Source organism: Panicum virgatum, chromosome 3K (assembly GCF_016808335.1).
Source record: "Panicum virgatum strain AP13 chromosome 3K, P.virgatum_v5, whole genome shotgun sequence".
Classification (NCBI taxonomy): Eukaryota; Viridiplantae; Streptophyta; class Magnoliopsida; order Poales; family Poaceae; genus Panicum; species Panicum virgatum.
Window position 1 is genome coordinate 56,887,986 of NC_053138.1, and position 24,524 is coordinate 56,912,509.

The 24,524-nt window shown below is 47.1% G+C and overlaps 2 protein-coding genes across 2 annotated transcripts; both read left to right on the forward strand.

Annotated features, from left to right (window-relative positions):
- The first annotated feature begins 771 nt into the window (after nt 1-771).
- On the forward strand, nt 772-8,608 carry LOC120699817 (protein MODIFIER OF SNC1 1). The gene is made up of 9 exons (XM_039983900.1): nt 772-1,183; nt 2,421-2,495; nt 2,578-2,622; nt 2,845-3,208; nt 3,293-3,374; nt 3,626-3,706; nt 3,802-5,363; nt 5,839-8,239; nt 8,328-8,608. Exons 1-8 carry the CDS (start codon nt 1,155-1,157, stop codon nt 8,173-8,175), a joined length of 4,575 nt encoding a protein of 1,524 aa, XP_039839834.1. The 5' UTR covers nt 772-1,154; the 3' UTR covers nt 8,176-8,239; nt 8,328-8,608.
- Nucleotides 8,609-11,813: 3,205 nt separating this feature from the next.
- LOC120699818 (ATP-citrate synthase alpha chain protein 3) lies at nt 11,814-15,894 on the forward strand. The gene is made up of 11 exons (XM_039983901.1): nt 11,814-12,258; nt 13,476-13,652; nt 13,744-13,986; nt 14,134-14,185; nt 14,285-14,399; nt 14,537-14,618; nt 14,762-14,857; nt 15,033-15,134; nt 15,218-15,334; nt 15,449-15,565; nt 15,673-15,894. The coding sequence occupies exons 1-11, from the start codon at nt 11,830-11,832 to the stop codon at nt 15,739-15,741; spliced, it is 1,599 nt and encodes a 532-aa protein (XP_039839835.1). The 5' UTR covers nt 11,814-11,829; the 3' UTR covers nt 15,742-15,894.
- The last annotated feature ends 8,630 nt before the right edge of the window (nt 15,895-24,524 follow it).

Consider the following 24,524-nt stretch of genomic DNA (forward strand, 5'->3'; position numbering starts at 1 on the left):
CTTGAATGCAATTTTGTTTATATAATATATATTACTAAGCTCGTGTTTAGTTACAAAATTCAAAATTCCAAAAAAATTCCGGCACATGCATGGAGACTTAAATCTATACGAAATAAAAAACGCATTGCGACTGGTGTATGTAAATGGCGAGACGAATCTAATGAACCTAATTAGACTGTAATCAGACGCTAAATTGCTACAGTATTGCTACAGTAAACAATCTCTAATGCCGGATTAATTAGGCTCATTAGATTCGTCTCGCGATTTACAGACGAATTCTGTAATTATTTTTGTGATTAGTCTATGTTTAGTACTTCAAATATAGAAATATGTCTTTTCAAAAAAATTTACGGTTCGCAACTAAACACCCCCTAAAAGCAGGGAAGCTCGAAACAACACCGGTTGATAAATGATTTGTGGCATCATCGTTCGCAGGGAGCTCGAGGTGAGAATCGTCGCCGCTTGGCTATTGTTTATCCTTGGCTCGCACGAAACGTCCAAGTCGTGGCCTCCGACGTGGCAGGGCAAATCAAAGCACGCAATTACGCCAAACCACCTCAAGCCGGCCCCAGGATCCTCTGCGCCCCGCGGCCACACCGACCCCCCGATCCCCTCCGCTCCCGCGCCTCCACGTGGCACCCTCCTCCCTGACATCTGGGCCCGGGGCGCGACGGGCTCCTGTTCCCGCGTCCAGTCCCGCACCGCCACGCGTGCCTCCTCCCCGCCCTATATGGCTCTCACGAACGCTCCCACAACCTTCTCTCCTCCCCCCAGGCCCCCCGCCTCGCCCTCCCGCCTCCGCCCCTGACGAGCGGGCCCCACCTGTCACCCGCCCCTCCCCCGCCGCCGCCGCTCGCCGGACGGCAGGGCGCCGAGGGCCCCGTTACCTCCCTCCAGCTCCGGCATCCGCCTCCGCGGCCGCGCGGAGCCGATCCGGGACGCGGCCCACTTCCCGCGCTGATCGCTCCATCCGCCTCCGCCACCGCCTCCTAGGGTTTCGGCGGTCCCCCTCGCTCCTCGCGGCCCCGGGATCTCGATCTCCCCGGCCTCGGGGCCCCGGTCACGCCCCGCCGGTCTGGTTCCCGCTCGATTCGCCCCGGGGAATTAGAGAGGCGTGTCCCGCCGGGGGAGCTCGCTCGCGGGGAGGAGGGGCCATGGCCTCGACGCTCACCACGGACAGGAGGTTCGCGATCTCCACCCCACGCTCCCGCGCGATGCAATTTTGTTTCCCTAATTGTCCTTTCGCAATTCTGGTATCATGAGTAGGGCCTGTGGTGCATTGTTCCTTGCGGTTTTTTTAAAAAAGTAATATAGCCTAGCATCTGCTTGCTGTGGTGTCGGGGCAATATGCAATTGATTCCAATTGATTTCGGGAGTACAGAGAGATGATAGCTTTTGTATGCTCGAGTTTGATATTGAGCCACCGTTGTCCAATTGGGCCAATGGACTCACAAAGTTGAGCGGACCTGGTACTCGTGTCATCGTGTGAGACCTTACAAGTGCTTTATTGGTGAGAATTATATGGAGGTTTTGTCGGGTATGGACATTGGACGGGTCTGGTAATCCAGTTTCTGTGGAAAACAACACAGGCTGTTAAATGATGCAGTGATTATATGTGCTGTCTTGTCAATGAAGAAAGAATTGCAGTCTTGGAAATTATGGGGTTCTGCATACAATTTTGTTCAGCTGAGCTGCCTCTCTCAGTATCTTGATTACCTCTTTCAATGTTTGGATCGCCTCTTTTTTTCCTTGCTTAACTTCTCTGTACTACCGGTTTGTGATTGTATGGGTTGACTTGTTAAAGTTTTAAGGTAAGAACAGGGATTAACGATTAGGCTAAGGTGCTCAAGTTTGTACTTCCTCCTATCAACAATATAAGTCCATCTAGGTTTGTCCTAAGTCAAACTTTTTTTTAACTTTGACCATCAATATATAAAATTTTATATAGATTAGCAGCAAAAGATTGGCGTTGATAGAATGGAAGCTACTTTTATAGCATATAATTCTTTTTCATTTAAGATAATATATTGTTATAGCTATTGCTAGTCAAAGTTAGGAAAATTGACTTAGGATAAACTTAAATGGGCTTATATTAATCATCAAAATTAAAGAAAGTTGAATTACGACAAACCTAAATAGACCTGCATTAAGGTTGAGAATTCCCAATTAATGATTTCACAATAACAGAAATAAGCTTGTTGCGCTATTTGCATGTACAATGCATCATGCATTGAGGTGCTATTAAAGAAATGTTGTCCATATTATGAACTGCCTTGTTTCGTGACATAATAGTGGGATATTTCATATTTGTAATTTGTGTGGGCATACTTATCTATTGTACTGATTGGCTGATTGCAACCATTTTTATTTTTGGAGCATAGTCAAACTCTGCTAATTTAATTCCTTATGGATTTGTTCAGATGGGCACCTCAAAGGAAATCTGGTATGACTGTTCTTGGAAAAGTTCCAAAACCGATTAATTTACCAAGTCAGAGGTAACAGTTTCTTATTTGGTTGCAAAATCTTGATTCTGTAAACTTCTCTGCATGTGGATTGATTTGGTTATTGCTTGTGAAGGTTGGAAAACAATGGTCTTGATCCCAACCTGGAAATTGTTCCAAAGTAAGTATATATTCTTTTTTGTTTTCCAAATGTTCATATAATTGAGTGTTTTTTATGTTCTGGATGATCTCAGTGTTTCCCATAATTACTATGTCATGAGATTTTTGTTTATATTCTTCTTTGCTTGCCAGCAGTTCATATAATTCAGTGCTTTGATGTTTAGGATGATCTCAATGTTTTTGCATAATTACTTTGCCATGAGATTTTTGATTTTAATGTTAGGGGCACCCTCACATGGGGCGGCAAAGCACCATCTACAAAACCAAATGCTTGGGCTTCCTCGTCAATTCTGTCTGCCAAGAATGATGGAAGTTCCAGTTCATCCAGCCACTTCAATGGGCGGCCCTCCTCGGGGGGAGGCTCAAGGCCATCAACAGCTGGTAGCGAATCACTTGGTTCACCCAATGCTTGGGGTCCAAATTCTCGCCCATCTTCAGCATCAAGCACAGTTCCATCATCACATCTATCAATGGCTACAAATCGTCCCCGAAGTGCAGAGACAAGGCCAGGAAGTTCACAGCTTTCTCGATTCGCAGATAATGCTTCAGATAATGTGAAAGCATCTATAAGGACTATTGATAGATCGGTAATTCTGCAGACCTTGAACTCAATATATATTGTGATTCAGTACATCCTTCAATCCATTTTTTTTAATTCTTTAACTATGTAGGGATTTTCATCACATGGGCATGGGTTCACACTAAGTACCGGTGATTTCCCAACCCTTGGCTCTGAAGTAAACAGTCAACGAGGTAACTATGTGCAACATAAGATGTGTTTACTTTGAGTTTCTTGCTCCTGCCAAATTATTTTTATAGGTTATTTAGCATTTAGCATGTCTAATTGTTAGCTGTTCTAAACATTTATATAAATATGAGATAAATGCTGGCATTGGTGAACTATTTGGGCAAAAATTGCATTTGTTCAGACTTGTCTATAACTGCCAGTTTCATCTACTTTGTTTGTTTATAAAGAATCCTCCTTACACGTTTTTTTATTCTAGGCCATAGCTCGAAAGGGCGCCCAACATCTAGTTCAGGTAAAGAGGCACCACAAGCTGAACAAGTGAAGACCCTAACAGCTGGTATAAAATAATTTCACCATTACATCATCGGTTGATAACATCCACTGTTGGATATAATTGCCTTAACCTGTAATGGGAAATGTCTTATGTGCTAGGAACTGGCGAGGTAATTTCATCATCCAATAATCATCCTGTTGATATATTGAAGACAGAGCAGCATGCACACGCTGGAGGTGCCCCTGTTCCGGCCACAAATCTGCCAAATGAAGGCCTGCAACCACAGCCACACCCACAAAATTTTCATATGCCTCCACAGTTCGATCCATGGCGTGTACCTCCTGGTCACCCCCCTGAGGGAATGTGGCATAGAGGAGCAGCACCAGGTGGGCCATACAGACCTGTAGGCCCCCCTGGTAGTTTCCCTGGCGAACCATTTGGTTATTATGGTCCGTACCCACCCAACTCGGAAGCAGCAGCAAGGCAGGGATCAGGACATGGTGGATATCACCCTAAAAATGGTGATGGCTATAATCCTATGCCTCCTAATTCCTACATTATGAATCAGCCTGTTATTCCAGTCAGACCAGTTTATCAGGGTCCAGTGCCTTATGATGGATATTATGGCCCTCGAGCGAATTTCAATACTGCCAATGCGAGGGATCCTCATTTTGTTGGAGGTCCTCGCCAACCTGGAATATTAAATCAATTCCCAAATCAGAATGACAAGTTCCACCCTGGACATTCTCATATCAGACCAGGAAAACATGAAACGGTTCTGAGGGAGAGGGAGCAGCTGGAACCTGATAAAGTACATGTGTTTCGTCGAGGACAACCTGGGAGTTTGCATGATAACTCTGATCGCCTAGGAGGTTCCCATGAATTTGAAAGGAATGCACAGCCAGCACCGCCACTTCTTCCACATCCTGATGGAAACCGGACTGATATGAACATGAGGACAGATACAAGGGATACCATGAGGACAGATACAAGGGATACCATCAGTGAAAGAAATAGGGTACTTACAAAGTTGGTGCCTAACCAGAGAGGTCCAGCTGGAACAGACCATTCATCTGTTTTTGAAAATGTGCATTCCCATCCTAGGGAAACTGGTGATGGCATTCTGCGCAAGAAATTCAAGGACGATAATTCAGTTACACTTGATCAGCAACCTGTCATTAAGAAGAATCCAGCTTTAATAGAGAAAATTGAGAGTTTGAACAACAAAGCCAGAAATGTTGATGCACGTAATGTTCCAGAACCAGCTTTGTCCAAGGAATTCAAGAAACAGCAAAAAAGCTCTGATATTTCATCTACTGCTGTCATCACTGGTATGGGTTGTGCTTCTGACCAGGTGAATTCTTTAACTGTTTCTCATATCTCTCCTGTGGCGAAGAGACAACCAAATATGCCTGGTGAGGGTAAAGTTGTTGGACCTGCACACTCACAGCTAACTGAATTTAGCAAAGCTGGAAAGCTTGGTGATTCAATTAATGATCATGTGCATAGGAGAGGTGATTCTTCAAGAAACACTCACCATGCTCCTAAAGACAGATCAGCTAATAAGTTCGGAAAGGGACAGGGAGAAAGTTCAACTGATTCATTACCAGCTGATATGAGGAATAACATTCAACATGGCCAACCCCCCGAGAGTGCTTCACAGCTGCAACCTGTGACTGTACCAGATGATTTGGCAGCTTCACTTGATTATGAGTCTCAGGTATATATTTCTAGATTTGTGTTATGAGTCTCAGGTATATATTTCTAGATTTGTGGTATTTTTATTAATTGTATGGCTACCATTCTAATGTTCTGAAAGTTTTCTTATCGCAATTATCTTTAGGGGGCAAAATTGACCACTGTCTGAAAATTTTAATACAATGAAACCTCACTTATCAAGTCCATAAAAACATTCAATTGGAAAAGTGTGTTTTCTGTTGCAGCATTGCCCTTCCTGGAAGTTATAATAGATTCGCCTACCTTGTCTATTTAAAATCTTGGATTCCGGTTCAAATTCATATCACAGTTCAGTTGGTCCATCATCATCAGTATAACGACCAGCTATTACTTAAGACATATTTGTCTGCTTTTATTTCCTGTGGAATTACTTCAAGTAGTGAGGTTGACACGGTGCATAAGAATTTGAATGATGATTGCTGAGCAGTCTTGTATTTTTGTTGTTTTTGCCAATCCAGCGTGCCAAAATGAAGGAGTTGGCTGTAGAACGTGCAAAAAAGTTGAAAGCTGAGGAGGAGGAACGGATAAAGAACCAAAAAGCAAAAGCTCAAGCGAAATTGGAAGAACTGAACAGACGATCTTCAGTACTTCAGAAGAAACCAAACGATACAAAAGTAGAAGCTGACGATGCGCATGATAAGCAAAAGGCTCTCCTTGATATGACTGCTAAGCCTGCCACTTCAACTGCTGAGCCCTGTGATGATACTGCAGCTGACGAGACTGTTCTTCCACCTCCTAATGATCCCAAGCATGCTGTGGTAAATGTACAGCCCCAGACTACTGAACTATCACATGCTTCAGGTGGTGGCAAAGACCCTGCTGCTCATGCTGCCTCATCCTCAGTTAGGAACACACAGAGCAACGTGGATCATGTTGGGCAGAAGAGTATCTCACAGTCGCGTGACATTAGTGTTCCAAAGCCCAAGCAGAGCTACAGGAAAAGGCATGTTGTTTCAGAGGAGAAAATTTCTGGTGAGAAACCAATTGTTTCAGTAAGCACTGGAAATGCTAAGAAAAATACGGAGGTTTCTATCGACACATCAACGGTTGTTGTTGCACCACATGATGATCCCCCAGCTCAGAACAAGAAAGGTGCCCGGCACTTGAGAAGTAAGAAGAAGGTAGAAGATGCTCTAGTTACTTTTAAACATCCACCTGTGGTGTGTAGTGAGCAGAATGCAGTGAAAGTTCCTACTGAGCCAAAGACACATACTGGTGGTGTTATCATCAGTAGCTCTATTGTTCCCACTGAAGGTACTATGGTAACTGTGGGAAGTATAACTGTGGGTGGAATATCACTTGCGTCTTTGAATCAGGAGCGTGTCAGATCACCAGATGGAACACAGAATACGGAGAATAGCCGACCAATACCTCAGCAAGCAAAAAGATCTGGAAAACATCAGCATGCTGTTCGGGCTGTTGAAAAGCCACATGGGAATGAAGGTGTCTTGTGGGCACCAGTTAAACCACCAGTGCAGAATGAGCAGTCTGACGGTGCCATGCGGAATGTAGTAGTAGCTGACCCCACTGCTGGGAAGACCTCCAATGATGGGGAAAATGTTACAAGAACAAAGAGGGCGGAAATGGAGAGATATGTTCCTAAGCCTCTGTCCAAGGAGCTGCAACAACAGAATCCCAGTCATGATAAGGAAGCAATGGATACGTCCAATGCTGCTAAATTAGATGTGGCACCCGAACCCAAGAAATGGGAGGACAGGAAAACTAGCAAGGGACATGCGAAGTCTAATCCTTCTTGGCGCAGAAGGAATACAGATGAATCATCTTTGGTGGTACCAAAGTCTATTGAGCAAGCAGACAGCTCTCATGAATCCAAGGAAGTCCAGAAGTCCAACAATCAGAATCAGCCAGTTGAACCTGGCAAGCAAGAAGATAAGCAGTTAAAATCCAAGGCAGATGCTGCTGCTGAGAACAGCTCAGCTCGAGCTCAAACAGTTCCACTATCCATCAGTTCTGCAAAAGAACATGGTGCAGCTAACAGGCAAAGACGACAACATGTTAAGGCTCAAAGAAATGAAGCAAGTAGCTACTCAAATGAGAGCAAAGATAGAGAGGGCAGGAGTGACTTTGTCTATCAATCAGCAACCCCAGCCATGGATTCAAACTCATCCGATCACAAGAGCATGTCAAGGTCTGATGTGAAAAGCAGCGGGGCAGTTTCACATTCTAGAACACACTGGAAGCCTAAATCCAACTCCCATCCTCAGAACAGTTCAGATGGCAACATTGCTGTTGAAGGGCAAGCAGATACCCATGGAGGTGGACTTGAGATGAACAGCTCCAAAGGATCTGATAGTACTACCCATCAAGACAGCATCTGTAAAAAACCTATGGAAAGGAGTGATGGCATTGATGAGAAGGTTGCACAGAGCGGACAGGAGAACCTGACACTGGAAGATGGCAACCATAAGAGTGAGTCTGAACAGCAGCAGGTCAATCATCCACCGCGTCGTCAGGGCCAGCACAATGCGAGGTACCACAGAGGTGGTGGGGCACACAGGGGAAGGGGTGGTTATGATGCTGGGAGGCCAAGCCATGGCACAAACGCGGAACGGCGGAGGGGTGGCAGTCATCTCGAATACCAGCCAGTCGGATCCCACAATAAGGCCACGGACTTCCAGCAGAACCAGAGTGTCGAAGATCGAACTGAGGGGCCTCCCCATTCTGGACCAGCTTTCAGGGAGCGGGGCCACAACAGGGGGCCACGCCCAGCAGGCCACTTCATCAGGCGAAACCCAGCTCCAGCGCCAGCTGCTAACTCATACCAAGACGAATAATCTTCCATCGCTCCCGCAGCAGCTGAGCTGCAGGAAGTCGTCTTGTCTGACATCTCACAATCAGGTAGGTGAATATATATTCTGTGTTCTGTACAGGGAACATGTCCTCTGATCTCCATCCCGTCATGGCTAACATGTTCTGGGGCTGGCAGGTTGGACGCGCTCGGGCTGGCGGTAGATGTCGGTCATCTACGGTGGCGAGCAGTAGGATCATGTAGTGATGATAGTCTTTGTTCCCCAGGGCCGTTGGGCCTTCACATGTGATTGTTAATTGTTCAGTAGGACATCCCCTTTGGTGAGATGAGATGTTGGAATGTGTACTAACGGAGTTGTGTTTGAGAACTGGGTTTAAATGTTGTTGTTAGCTTGTGCTGCTAATGGGAACAGAAAGTGCTCGTTTTTGCTCAACATGTTGGCCAAGCGTGTTCGCTAATTTGTTGTCTGCAAGGCCGAAGCATGCTCTTTTCTCCCTTTTATTGGTTGGTTGGTGGTGGTGTCAAAGGTATTCAAGAACTCAAATAGTTGGTTTGGATCGACGGAATTCTGATAGAATCTATCAGATGCTGCGTTTTGTTTGAGAAATGGATGGTGATAATCTGGTCTACGTAACTTCAAAAAAAAAAAAAAACTGGTCCACTTCCATGCTTACTTGCTAGCTCAACTGTTCGAGGACTATATAGTGGGGTCACAATTTTAATACGGGAACGTCGCGGACTGTTAACGTGTGGCATGTTCCATGCCACTGCCGACTAATACCCGTTCTTGTCTTTCTTTTTTTTTTGCAAGAAAGTTGTCTTTTTGGAACACAAAAACAGCCAAAAACTTGCATCTCTACAATTACACGTGAAGGTGACAGTATGCCGCGATCAAATCAGAGGAAAGCGAGATGTCAAATCGGTCAGGACGACGAGAGCACCGGGCCGGGCGGTAGAAAGGGCTCGAGAGTTTGGTAGTAGTGGAGCTGTATTTGCTTGGTCATGCCGGAACCGGGTGAAAAAGCAACGGCGGTCGACGGGGACCCACCCAACCTCCCATGATTCCTCCGCCCGATCGACATCGCATTTGCATCGTTCCAACTCCCGTCGATCACCGGACCATCCATCCATCGTCCATCCACCCGTGCACGCGAAAGAAATGCTGCGACGATCCGCTCGCGTGTACGAGACCGCGCCAACAGGTGACTAGGTGAGGCGGCCGGCGATGAATAATGCTGGCCAAGAGCCAGAAAAGGCGAGGCAGCTCATGCTTACCATTGACTTGTTTGCATGCTCCAATGGCCGAAAGCCCGAAACCGATGGACAGGTCGTAATCGTAACTAAACTAGTCATGAACTAGGAGCTTACAGAACCCACAGTTTCAATTTGAGTAAGCTATCCGTATTACGTATCAATCAACGGTTCAATAATATGGTACATATGGGGTGTGTTTGGATTCAACCGCTAAAGCTATTTGGGCTAGAGCTATTTAGTTCAAGCAAATAGCCCTCCAATAAAATAGCCCTTCACATGTTTGAATCCAAGAGCTATTTGGCTCATAAAGTACATTTCCAATTATTTGGGTGCCACTTTTTTAAGAAAGAGAGAGTGAGTGAATAAGTGGGGTCCACCCGAAGTAGTCCAAATAATTACCTCTTAGGTGGGATAGTTTTTTGAGATGAGCTATTTGCAAACAGTCAAAAACTAGCCCTCATGTTTAGAGATTTTGGGTTAGAAAAAGGAGGACTAGAAATAATCCCATGGATCCAAACATGCCCATGATCTATTTTTATTTCTTCAGCAATAATATAATAACCCACTATTCAGCGGTAACATAAACGGTTCATTATCCTTTCTTCAGCAACAACAGGCGTGACAAATAACATTATCAAGGATGTGAAGCATTCGAACAAGGTGTAGCGAGAGTGCAACACAACTCCTGTAGAAAATGTATATATACTAGATGGCCATTTTCCTCCATCGCTTCGATGTGCAGCCATGCTGCGGATGTGATTTGGACCATTTTTTTTCCTAACAGTAGCTTCGATCTGTTCGGCTGGCTATGTCTGATAGCTGGTGCTGATTTGCTGTGAGAGAAAAATACTGTAGGCTGGCGGGTGGCTGGTGCTGATTTGATATAAGAGAAAAGCACTGCTACTGGGGTGGCGTATGGATATATGGAAATGGAGGAGGTTCGTGCAAAGGAGGAAGGTGCAAGAAATTCTATCTCTAAAAATTATATTTCCATTCCCTATCCTATATCATAACAAACATAGGTATTGGTCTGAAACACATATCCATATCTCTCTCTTTTTTTAAAAAAAATCAAGCATATCCTATGGGTCTGTTTGGTTATCATACCAAGTCTAGCCTGGCTAGAATTCTAAACCTGGTTTGACAAAGCCTGGTTTCACAGATACAATAGATCATGTTTGGTTGCTTGACCTAGATAAGTCTGATTTAGGTATGCCTATGTTTAGTTGCTTGGTTTACTTGGGTAGCATCACCGCTTCTTTGCAGACATGACCACTCACCTTCTCATCAGTTATATGGGTTGGAATTATCTGTTGAGGCAAAAGGAAAGAAAAAAAAAAGACTGTTCGCATGAAAGAAAAGAAAAAAATAGAAAGGAGAAGAACAGGAAATTGATTCCATACCAAATTCCTGATGCGCAAAAGGAAAGAAAAAGAAAGAAAGAAGAACATGGAAGATTGTTTGCACGGAAGAAAATCAAAAAAGAAAGAATGGAGAAGAACAATAAGATTGATTCCATTCCAAATTCCTGATGCGGGTGGGCACTTTGGTGTTCTCTGAAGGAGAAGAAACGGAAGAACAAAGATCAAAAGCAAGCCGAATCGAACTCCCCCACCCAAGATCAAACTGCCCTGTGCTCAGCCGCCCACCAGGCACAGGCTCACGCGGCGGACCTGCTACCGCCGCCGCCCATCGTGCTTGCCTAATTGGCGTGGCTGCATCAAGATCCTAGGTGCCTGAATCAAGATCGGCATGGCCGGATCGAGAACCCAGGCGACCGAATCGAATCGAGCTCTGCCGCTTTCCATCACCATCGTGACCTTGAGCTCCAATGGAGATGGAACGCACGGAGGCGAAACAGCGCGGCGTGCGGTGAGCACCCTCCGTCAGCCTTCTTCTTCTTCTCCTTCCTCACCTTCTTCGTCGCTGCCATCATTCTCCCCAGCGTCCTTCTCTGCCGGCAGGACCCTTCCTTCTCCTTTCTCGCCACCAGCCGTGTGGGGGAGCTTCGCATTGAGGCCTCACTGCCGTCCAGGCGGGGGAGCTCCGCTATGGGGAAGAGCATCTCCGGTGAGCAAACGGCCAAGAAAGACTGGTGGGCAAACGAGGAGGTAAGCAGACATCAGGCCGCAGCTAAGCCAAGCCTGGCTCCGCGGAGACGCTCGATCTAGGCGTTTCCAGCAAGCATGGCTATGGACCTCTCCTTGCATTAGTAGAGCCTGGCTAAGAACCGTAAGACAACCAAACATGAGATACCTGTATTACTAGAGCCTGGCTAGAGCTTATGCAGACAACCAAACGGACCCTATGTGTACCCTGCTTTTCTTTTCCCATGTCATTCTCCCTTTTCCTTCCCCCTTCCCATCCAATGATCCAAACGCCACCTGATAGTGCCAGACCAGGTACCCCTGTGTAATCCGTGAGTATGTCCGGCGTCACCCCTCACCGCACCAACCCAACCAGATCCCATCCACCCACAACCAAACGAAACGAAACCAAACCCAGCGGGGCCCCACCTCCCGGCGACCGAGAGAAACCCACCGGCGGGCGCCTCCCGTCTCGTACCCGCCGGCCGGCCTCGCTATATAAGCCGCCCGCCGCGGCCGCGGCCGCGCACACGAGCCACGAGCACGGGTCGTCGCCGTTCGCCCGCGTCCGCACGCACGCACGCACGCTCGCTCGCTCGCCGCCAGAGCAGAGCTCTCGGGCTCTCCGCCCGCCCCGCTCCCAGAAGGTCCGACCGCGGCGGCGGGCGATGGCGCGGAAGAAGATCCGGGAGTACGACTCCAAGCGCCTCCTGCGGGAGCACCTCAAGCGCCTCGCCGGCATCGACCTCCAGATCCTCTCCGCGCAGGTCATTTCTCCATTCCCGCTTCCTCTCCCGCCGCGCTGCTGCTGCCTGCTGCCCGCCGCTTGTCGGATCGGCGCGTGATCTGGTGGGCTTGATTGGGAGGGCTGGGGCGCCGGATCTCAGCGGCGCCGGTCGCGGATCCTGCTCTCGTGGGGCGCGCGTGGGGTTGGGTTGGGTGGATTTACGCTCCTGGAGTGCTCAGCTCGAGCAGCTCCTGGTGGTTAATTTCCGCCTCATGATTGTAGTACGAAGCTGTTGCAGACTTGCAACTCTACCAGGCTGGGAGTATTTGCTCTGCTACGGTCGTCTTTGGTATTTTAAGATTCCGGAATGGACGAAGACCTCGGCTGGGGAGAAGCTGATCGCAGCCATTTGATTTTGGAGTCGTGATTGTTATTGTTGGTAATTGGTGCAAAAATTGGTTTCAAACTTATAGAGAAATGGAATTCTGTTGTTTGCTTGGGTCTTTGACATGGTACTTTTTTGTACGGATCATGCGGAAATTAGATTTCAAACAATAGCCCTGTTAGTTTGCTGTTCTACTCGGTAGAATGCCCTGTCTGCGTAACTTCACCACTGCTGTTTCCATTTAATGATTTGATGACCTGATGCTGTTTTGGTTTGGAAAAGTTGAATGGTGCTCACTGACCTGATTCGTTGTGATGTTAGTATATATCATGTATGAATACTGGATGTGTTATAATACTCAGATCCATCTTTTTTATATTATGTGTATGTTTGACCCATAATCAATTCATTCTTAGGAGTGGCTAATGCTTGGGAATGTTCAATTCCTCTTCCTTTTTTTAAAAGAAATGTCGAAGTCATAATAATTGTTTTGCTGTATGGATTTGTAAGGTGCAGTCTTTGCCAACCTTCACTAGAATCTATGATAATTTAAGTAATAGTATCTCTAATTTGCTCTGATAAAGTGGATCTGCGTCAAACAATGTACTTCATCTGGGTAACGCTAAAACATCGTATTGGGTTTTAATCACCAGATAGCAACAGAGAATTCATGATGTTTATTTACTTTCTCTTGGAAGGGTTTATTGGTTGTAGAAACACAGCTTGGGTTTGATTGTGCAATTTTTTTTCATGAACCAAATGTTTCAGATTTGGTGCTCTATAGTAGTTTATCTTTTCTCTCAAGCGCATCCATGTTTTTGATATATTCCTCAGGATCAATTTGATTGATTGTCAAGCATGCTTATTTGTAGGTCACACAATCAACGGATTTCACTGAGCTTGCAAACCAGGAGCCATGGCTCTCATCTATGAAGTTGGTTGTGAAACCAGACATGCTGTTTGGTAAACGTGGGAAGAGTGGACTTGTGGCCCTCAACCTAGACCTTGCCCAAGTTCGCCAATTTGTTAAGGAGCGGTTGGGAGTTGAGGTAGTGAAAAACAACATTTTCCCATATTTTCCAGTGAAAGCTTGTTTGCTAAAGCTATTTCTAATCCGTATGAGTTTGCTCATGTATCTAGGTTGAGATGGGTGGCTGCAAAGCTCCAATTACAGCCTTCATAGTTGAGCCATTTGTGCCCCATGATCAAGAGTACTACCTTTCGATTGTATCAGACAGGCTTGGCTGCACCATTAGTTTCTCCGAGTGTGGAGGTATTGAGATTGAGGAGAACTGGGACAAGGTTAAGACAATCTTTCTTCCCACAGAGAAGCAAATGACACCTGATGCATGTGCTCCTTTGATTGCTACCCTGCCATTGGAGGTCAGCTATTGCCCTGTTACTTCCTTATCTATTATACCATTTATTTTATTCCCCACAGATTTGAACTTGTTACTGCTGGTTATTCTCATTATCTTGATTAACCATTAGTGCTCTGATTCTCATTAACGATTCGTGTTTGAATTTCAGGTCCGCACAAAAATAGGTGATTTCATTAGAGGTGTATTTTCTGTTTTCCAAGGTACCTAACCCTTGCTTTCCAAAGGCAGACAGTTTGTAATTGTTGCTTTTTCGGTGTCAATAACGGTGAATTACCGATGATCATTGATTCTTTTGGCAGACTTGGATTTCTCATTTCTTGAGATGAACCCATTCACCTTGGTAAATGGTGAACCGTATCCTCTGGATATGAGAGGAGAACTAGATGACACAGCCGCTTTCAAGAACTTCAATAAGTAAGATTCAGGCTTTTGATGTACCTCACAGATTCTGATTTTGTCCTTAATGCTAACCATATCATCCTTTCTTAATGTGAAACGTAGATGGTTTTCTATTGTATCTCCAATCATAATGCCATTGTTTTCATGTACAGGTGGGGTAACATTGAGTTCCCTCTACCTTTCGGGAGAGTTCTCAGTCCCTCTGAAAGCTTTATCCATGAACTGGATGAGAAGGTATATTCATGGAAAATTGGACACCTGATATTCCATTGAACCCTTCCCCCTGAACTGTGCTATCTACAGTTGTATATGGATTAACTTTATGTTGAAAGTTCTGTATGGTTCATCAGATTTAAGTAATGATCCACTTCTTGCAGACAAGTGCTTCTCTGAAATTCACAGTATTGAACCCAAAGGGACGCATTTGGACGATGGTTGCAGGTGGTGGTGCCAGTGTCATATATGCTGATACGGTATGCCTGAATTTCTTGCAGATCCTCCTTCAAGTTACTGTGCACCTTTTGATACCTTCTCCTGTTAATTTCGCTTTTGTCGTGAAATTGATTTCTAAACTGAAGTAATATTTAAGAATAATGCCATTTGTGTGGTGCATGGTGGAATGACCTTATAGTTCCTCTTGCATACCAGGTTGGAGATTTGGGATATGCTTCAGAGCTAGGAAATTATGCAGAGTACAGTGGAGCTCCCAACGAGGAGGAAGTTCTGCAGTATGCTAGAGTGGTTCTGGATGTAAGAACAGTAGAAGAACCTTTGTGTTGTCTGTCTATTCTGTTCACTTTTATCTGTCATGAATAATGTTGAAATCCTTGTAGTGTGCTACTGCTGATCCTGACGGGCGCAAGAGAGCCCTTCTCATTGGAGGAGGCATCGCTAACTTCACCGACGTCGCTGCCACATTTAGTGGCATCATTCGGGCTTTAAGAGAGAAGGTAAACTGGACCGTACAGTTTAATTGCTGTTCAATTCCCCAACCACTTTCCACCTCTCCATTTAAAATCTTCTCGAATCCTATTTGCCTTTCCCCCTTCCAAATCTGGTTCCAGGAATCCAAATTGAAGGCTGCAAGGATGAACATTTACGTCCGGAGAGGTGGTCCAAACTACCAAACCGGACTCGCGAAAATGCGCACTCTTGGTGCAGAACTTGGTGTTCCAATTGAGGTATGATTGCTCATGATTCCATTTCCTAAAATGAAATCACTAGGACCAGCTCCATGCCTCCATCACCATAGCAGGTGACCTGATGATGCTCAACAAACTCATTGCAGGTGTACGGACCAGAGGCGACCATGACTGGGATCTGCAAGCAAGCCATTGAATGCATCATGGCTGCGTAGGCTACCGTATAGTTGCACCTTCTGCAGTTGCACCCGTTTTGTACTTTGAATGCAAGCGATTGTTCGAGTGAAACAGAGAATGATCATTGTTGTGTAAACTCTACCTTTGTACCACAATTGCTCAATAATCGAGATCTTGGCTTGGGATGTGAATGTGTATGGTCGTGCTGGCATCCTATACTGTCTGTGGTTCTGTCGTGTGTTTCGCATTTTGTGTGGACTGGACTCTGGAACCTGTGCTGCTGTATTTCACAGTTGAGACTGTACGGTTGCAGCTACATCAGAAATCAGGTGCGGCGCTGTGGTTTCCAGAATTCCAGGGGAAGATCTGCGTCTGTGCATCAGCGTTCCGTTAAGCGAGCGAGCGAAGTGCATAAACCAAGCTACACAGTGTCTGTTTGTTTGTTTGGGTCTCCCGCGGGCGGCTTTTTTATTTTTATATTTTTTAAAAACGTTTTTTACCGAAATATATTTTCGGTTTCACATTTTACAGTTTTATACCCCTACCGCCCGGCAGGGGGCGGCAGGGATCTACATGTAAATAAATATATTTTTTTTGCGCGGAGGCCCTTAGCGGGAGCCTGCCGCCCCCCTGCGGGCGGCAGGCACCTGCCGCCCGATGGAGGGGCGGCAGGTAGCCCGCCTGCCCGGCAGGGGGGCGGCAGGCTCCCCCCAAATATAAAAGCTGAGCCCATTCCCTCGCACCCTCATTTCCTACCAAGTAAAATGCACTGAGGGTCCTTAAACTAGTTGACCTGTTCTGTTTAGGTCCATGAACTTCGAAAATGTATTTTAGGTCCACAATCTATTTAAGTGTGTCAATTGAGGTCCAAAACGTCTTTGACCAGTGTTGACCGCCTACGTGGACCGCCACGTCGGATCTAACGTTGACTGGGCCTGTTGCGAGAGCGGGGCATATATGCAAATCACCCCCTCTCCTCCCCGCCGCGCTCCGCCGTCCGCACTCGCCGCCGAGGGAGCAGGGGAGGGTCGCCGCCCCGCGCCCGCGCACGGAGGAGGATGGGGAGCAGAGGGCCACCGCCGGAGCTCTGGAGGGAGGCGGCGCAGGGGAGGGGGAAGGAGGCTGCCGTGCCTGGCCCCCGCCGGCCCGGCGCAGCCCCGCGAGGCCCGCCGCGGAGCTCCATGGGTGGACGGAGCCTGGCGCAGCCCTCCGTGGCTCCATGGGCGGACGGAGTTGCGGTGCTGGGGAGATGGAGCTGCGGCGGCCCCTCCCTCATCTCCTCCCCTGCACCGGCTCCGTCCCATCCCCTGCTCCATCTGTCGCCGCCCCCTGCAGCTCGCGCGGGGCCATGGCGGCGGCGGCCGGAGCCGAGCGTGGCTATGGCGGGGTTCACCGCGTGCGAGGGCGAGCGGGAGCGCAGGGGAGGAAGAGCAGCCGGAGCCGCTGCTCTGTGCTACCGCTGCCTGGACGCCCTGCGCGCCGCTCCGGCCGAGCTCGAGCGGGCCTGCCATGGAATAGGAGAGGGGGCACGGGCCGCCCTGCCTCCGCCGCGCCATGGGCCAGCCACCCGCGGGCCGTCCGCACTACTCCGCCGCGCCGCGTGTGCAGGGGAGGGGCGGGGCCGTGGCCGCCGCGAGCAGAGGGAGGCCCGCCGCCGCCTCCTTGACGCCGCCGCCCTCCGCACCTCCTCCGCGTCGCCGGTGCCAGCGCGCGGGCCAGCTCGAGGTGGGGAGGGGCAGCAAGCCGGGGAGGGGCGGCGCGGCTCACTGCTCTGCGCGAGCAGGGAGGGTGCTCGCCCGCCGCGCGTGCCCGGCCCTGCTGGCCACGAAGCAGGGGCCGCGTCAGTGCCCTGCTCTGCCCCTCGTGAGCTCGAGCAGGAGGGAGAGGGAGGGAGGATGGGAGAGGGAGAGAGGAGGGGCCGCCGTCGCCATGGCCGCGCCATGACCCGCCATGGCCGGCGGCCAGATAGACGGCCCGAGCTCGGTCCGCGCTGCCGGGGGCGGGGCAACGCCGCGCCACGCGCGGATCCGGCCGGCGGCGGTGCGCCTCCGCGCCACGGGCCTCCGCGGCGAGGGAGGAGGAGGAGGACCGGGGCGGCACGGCGAGGGAGGAGGAGGAGGATCGGGGCGGCGCGGCGAGGGAGGAGGGGAGAGGCCGCGGCGGCGCGGAGCTGAGGCCGGAGGAGGGAGGGAGGAGGGGGGCGCCCATGGCCGACGCAGGGAGGGAGCAGGAGCGCCCATGGCCAAGGCGCGGGAAGGGAGCCGAGCAGCGGCCAGGCAGGAGCCGAGCAACAGGGCTACGGCGGCCGCACGGTGCGGGAGCAGAGGAGGAGATGAAAGGACAGGGAGAATTGAGGAAGGCTCGGCTCGGGAGGGTCAATGTGCAAATATGTTGTCCACGTTAGATCCGACGTGGCGGTCCACTTAGGCGGTCAACGCTGATAGAGGCGTTTTGGACCTCAATTGACACACTTGAATAGATCATGGACCTAAAAATGCACTTTCGAAGTTCATGGACCTAAACAGAACAGGTCAACTAGTTTAAGGACCCCCAATGCATTTTACTCTTTACTACCCACGAGATCCAGAGAGGGGAGATGGAGAGAGAGGAGGGGTGAGGGAGGTAATTCCACCGGCGAAGCCCTGCCGGATTTTGGATCCGAACTGCAGGTAACCAATATTTCTCAACTTTCTCATTGAAATTTTTTGTATGTTTAATTCTATGATTATTATTTTTTATTATTGCAAGCACTTAGGGTTCGGATTAGTGGTTATAATTGAAGACATATCATGTTTCTAGATATTGGATTAATTAAAATAAAGTCTTTGGATGGCCAGATATGTCGAGCAAGGTGGCGTTTCAAGTTCATTACGGTGACTTCTATAGAATTACTCATGATTCCTATGGAGTAAATCTATCAGCATTGGAAAGAAGACAGTGCAGTCTAGATAAACCCCTAGAGAGGAGTTTTGAGTCCATATGGAATGTCTTCACAGGAAGTTCAATGTGAATCCAAAGACTCATTTGCTTACGGTTCATACCTTGACTTCCTGGGAAACTAATGGGGATTTTTGGGAGTTGACGCCTATAAGTAGTACGGAAGAATGGCAACATTACATGCACGCAGCTCTTGAAAGTGGGTGGCCTCTCGCAATGGTAATTCAGATTCACCAGAAGGCCGGTGATTTAGGTGAAGGGTCAACACACATAACATCTGACTGGAATGAAGAGATGGAAGAGGATAAAGAAGAAGAGAACGTGCAAGCTCCAGAACCAGAACCAGAACCACAAGTTTTAACAGATGAAGGCGAGCGGATACCTGGAATTGTGGAGGACATGGAGAAAGAAGACCAGGATGCACGAATAATGGAGCAATGTGGGGACTCATCGGACGATGAGGACGATGAGCGCTTCCCAGTGCTAGGTGAATGGCGTGAAGAGGGTTTTGAGAATACAGTGGTACAAGATATTAGGAGTTTGGAGTTTGAATACAGAGTGAATGAGGTTGTACAAGGGGCAAAGTATCGTACCATTGAGGATGTGAAGTATGCTGTTGTAAGCATCTAGGCCCTCTAGGTATGTTTCGGTGATTAATGACAACCATTATTGTGACTAATGAGTTTGTGCAGCTTAATGAAACATTATCGCTCATTTGGTCATATGTTAAAGAGGCCCCCTAAATTTTATTATTCAAAAAGGCGATCTCGGTTTTCAACTCTATATATCAAGACTAAGCATCTTTCTAGTCCTAAGTGTCGTAAGATTGAGAAGGACACTTATGTTGGTATATGTTTTATAGTTTTGTAGTGATCGCACTATTAAGAGGGGTTAAGGCCAAGTAACTTGAGCATGGACATGGTCAATTAAAAATGGATGCACACTATGGTCACTCAGGTTCTAAGAAGTTCAAATAAGTGGTTTTCAACTTATATCTCAAGAATATTTGGATTTCATTCAAGACTCAAATCAGAAAAGACAAAATCAGAAAAAGTCTATACACCGGTTTAACCGACGACTCCATTTTTCTATACGTCGGTTAAACGAAGTTAGCAGAGTCTGGACAAGTATATACACCGGTTAAACCGACGATATTTGAAATTAACGTCGGTGCATTTGTCCAGTGAGTTGGTTTTTCCAGGGATTTCAGAAGTTATACTCACCGGTTACACCTGTAAGGATCACCGGGGTGTCCGACCCTAGAGGGGGAGGGGGTGAATAGGGTCGCTAATCGCTTTTTTAATCTAGGGCTCAATCTAATTGCATAAGATAAACCTAACACGTCCTACACATGCTAGTTATGACTAAGGTTTATCTATGCTACTCTCTACTTACCCCAAAAGACTTGCAACCTATAGCCAATCCTAATCAAACTAACTAGAAAAGTAAAGGTAAGCAAGAAAGAGTAAATGCGGAAACGTAATGCGATAAGAGAGAGGATATGCAAACTCCCGTGAAGACACCAAGACACACGATTTAACGTGGTTCGGTTAGGACACCAAAGTCCCTCCCTACGTCCACGGCCACTTGCTCACAAAGAACAAGTATGATGCCGAGTCTCTTCGCTTGATCACCGTCTTGCCACGCCTCCAAGGCTCCCGACAAGCAAAGGCTAAGTGACGCCAAGTCACAAAGACGAGGTCACCGCCACCGTCTATCTCGAAGCGTCACCACGGCACCGTCTTCACTATCTTGGAGCTTTAACACCAAGTAGGGGCCTCCTTCCCCGCACAAAGTGTCGTTGCCACTCCACACCAAGTCGGAGGGTCACACGACGAGTACACAAGGTGCTTGCCGCAGCAAGGCTTTCTCTCAAGCTAGTTCTCTCAAGAACTAAGCCTAAACAAGCACTAAGCACTCTCACAAATGTGCTTAAGCCTATATGATGTACAATGAAGCTCTATGGTGGTTGGAGATGATCTTTAGCTCTTATATACTTCCTTGAACTCCAGCACTCTCAAATGACCCGGCCTTGGGGGTATATATAGGCAGCACAAGCAAATATAGCCGTTGGAGAAAAGCTGCCAGAAATGTGCTTAACGCCGGTTAATCCGACGTACCCCAAAAGCCATCATCGGTTCAACCGGTGTATGTAAACTGCCACTTGAAAAACTAGCCGTTAGCAATTAACCGGTGTATCGCCGGTTTAACCGATGCAATCAACCGGTGTATGTAAAATTAGCGTCGGTTTAACCGGTGATTGTAACTTCTTCACGTTCCTCCAAAAACCACCTCTCTGGACAACTGAACCGATGCAATTGACCGATGCATCGTCGGTTCAACCGGTGTATGTATTTTCATCGGTCTTCGTTTGGCAATGCACCGACGTATGTATTTTCTTCAACGTTGGTTAATCCGGTGAGTGTATCTTCAGTTTCCAGCTTCTGGACAATTACACCGGCGTGTGTCTTTTCCTTAACATCGGTTCAACCGGTGTATTGAATTTCTTCACAGTCTCTTCGATTCTTGTCCTTTGGACCGAAGAGGTTTCAGGGCGCTGCCCTGAGACCCGCGTAGCGGAACCCCCGTAGGGGTAGCCCTTCGGGCCTAGCTGCGCCTATCTTCTCTTTGTCATCACTTGAACCTAAAAGCCTGTGAATGTTTATCTTGACAATCATATTAGTCCAAGTGTTGTGTGTGTCATCAATCGCCAAAACATTATATTGAAATATGGCATGAGAGGCCATTTTCGCTACAACACCGACGATGGATTTGAGTTAACGTCGGTGTAGTTGTCCAGAGGGATGATTTTTCAGTTGATTAGTGGACAACTACACTCACCGGTTAAACCGATGATACGTCGGTTAATCTGCCCGAGTTGTAACGGCTAGTTTTCAAAAGGAGCAGTTTGCATTCATCGGTTAAACTGACGCTGACAATTGGAGGATCGTCGGATTAACCGGCGTTGCGTACTTTTCTGGCAGCTTTTCTCCAACGGCTCTATTCGTGTGAGCTGCCTATATATACCCCTCCAATGGGTCATTTTGCTCTCTCTTGACACCAGACAACATTCATACACTCATACTATTGTTGAGAGCCACCTTGAGCTTCATCTTCCACACATTTGTTCATTCAATCATTCAAGAAGCAAGACTAAGGACTTGAGTAGAGAGAAGTTTGTGTGCATCCGTTCTTGGTGATCGGTTCTTGCTCAACTGAAGGCCCTAGCTTGTTACTCTTGGTGATTGGCAGTACCTAGGCGATCTTGGTGATTGAAGGTGTTTCTTCCAGAGCTTGCCAAGGATTGTGTGAGCCCGAAGAAGTTTGTACGTGGCTTGACCTCCACCACGCCGGGATGGTGAACGGAGACTCTTAGTGAGCGCCCACGTCTCGGTGACATGGGAGGTGACAAGACTCTTAGTGAGTGTCACAACGTGGATTAGGGGTGTGTGCCAACACATCGACACCACGGGAAAAAATCTGGTTGTCTCTTGCCCTCTCTTTACTTTCAAGCACTTACTTTCATGCAATTATTTATGTACTTGACCTTAGAGATCATAACTTAGATCTACCTTGCTTAGCTCCATATCTTTGTTAGCTTGTGTAGTTTGCTTAGTTAGCCGGTTGGTGATTTGAGCCTTACTAGTATTGCATAGGTTAATGTTGCTTTAATTTGTTTTAGAAATTTGAAAAAGGCCCAATTCACCCCCTCTTGGTCCATCGATCCTCACAGCTGTGAAGCTCTGGGCTGTATCTCTGAGGAAGGAATTCAGAGTACTGAAGTCTAACAGCAAAGAATACGAGGTGAGGTGTGCAGATAGAGACTGTACATGACGAGTGCATGCCTACAAGAGAAAGTTCAAGACACACTGTGAATGTCCAATTGTTACACTACATACTTATAGATTGACAGGTGTTGTGGGACATCATTGTAATATCACATCAACTTTCGTGGCTAAGAAGATGTATGGGGTGATTCTTGACAAAATGGATTACGAGCCTGCATTGATAATTAGGGGCATTGGACAGAATTTCCAGTATGTGATCAGCTATGCAAAGGCTTGGCGGGCTAAACAAAAAGTATTTGAGATGAGGTTTGGCACTTATGAAGCATCATATAACAACCTACCTCGTTTGCTTGAAGCAATTGTGCACAGAAATCCTGGAAGTGCTTTTGATACATACAGTGTACCGAGCTTGTCAGGGGGGCCAAGCATTCTGTTGTGAGCTTTCTTCTGCATTGGAGCATGTGTGAGGGCATTCATTTACTGCCTTCCTGTTCTGTGTATTGACGGCACTTTCCTGACAGGGAAATATAAGGGAACAATATTGACGGCAATCGTAATTGATTGCAACAAGTAGATAGTTCCCATCGCCTTTGTCTTTGTAGAGAATGTGAATACAGAAAGCTGGTACTGGTTTCTTGAACGTATGAAGAATCACGTTGTTGTTGGAAGGCCTAATGTTTGCCTTATCAGTAATAGACATGCAGGTCTCCTTGCAGCTATAAGGCAGTTACAAGAAGGTAGTCCATTTTCACCTCCTATATGACTAGATGTTGTCAGTAGGTGGTGTGTGAGGCATATGACTGCTAATTTTTATGAGCGGTTCAAGAACAAGGATATGATGAATTTGTTCAAGCGATTGTGCGCTCAGAATCAGCAGAGAAAGTTTGATGCTTTGTGGGGGTATAATTGATGATATGAGCGCCGAATTGCTTAAGAGCCATGCCTCATCATCCAGCAGGAGACGTTCTACAGATTCAGTAGTTGGACATGCTAAGCCATTTTCACAGTGGATTGATGGTGTGCCTAAAGAGAAGTGGTCACTTCTGTATGATACAGATGGGAGGCGTTATGGAATCGAGATGACCAACCATGCTGAGTGTTACAATATGGTAATGCGTCGTGTTCGTGGATTTCCTCTTGTTGGAATTGTTGAGTTCATCATGTATGGATGTATAAGGTATTTTAGGGAGCAGTACGCATCAGCCGCTTCCTTACTTCATGATCCAGGAGTACGTTTTTGCAGAAGGGTCAATGAGTACATGGAGAAAAAAATTGAAAAGGCTCGATTTCACTCAGTCATATCGATGGGCACAAAGGAGCAAAGATTTGAGGTATTATGCAGGGACAGGACCGGACAGGGTGTCTGCAGACAAAGGGTAATTCAAGAAGTCTTGATAACCATTGACGGGAGGGTGTTCTGCCGATGCCAGAAGCCAAAGGTGCATCACTTACCATGCTCCCATGTCATCACTTACAAAAAAATATAATCATTGCAATCAAACACAACAAACATATAAGTATTGCAATTAAAGGTAGAGGAGGCATGCCGTCCCGTCACAATTTACTTCACAATCTAGACCGATCAACACCATAACACCATATGATACACATCATGTCATTTCATGGAGGTCATAATTCGGGGGGGGCATGAAGTCATCTAGGTCGTCATCCCAATTAACAGAACTTGGTGCTGGAGGTGGTGCAGTTTGACTTGATGAACCTCTTGACTTTCCCTTTCTCTCTTTTATGGTTCTATTTTCATGTACAGGGAGAGGAACATCAGGTCTTGGAGGCCATTGTTTGGGGGGTATGAAGTCATCTAGGTCGCCATCCCAGTTAACAGAACTTGGTGCTGGAGGTGGTGCAGTTTGACTTGACGAACTCCGGTTCTATGTGATTGCGGAGGCCAAGTACTATCACCCGAAGATCTTCCACACCTCCTTCGTCTTGTTTGTGGCATGAGTCCACCGAAGATACATACCAATTTACAAAAATTTGGTATTGATTTGTTAATCACCTCTGTGTCCTCGGGGTAATCCTTGCATAGAATCACACAACAATTTTAAAATTTACGGAATATGGATTACAAATGACTA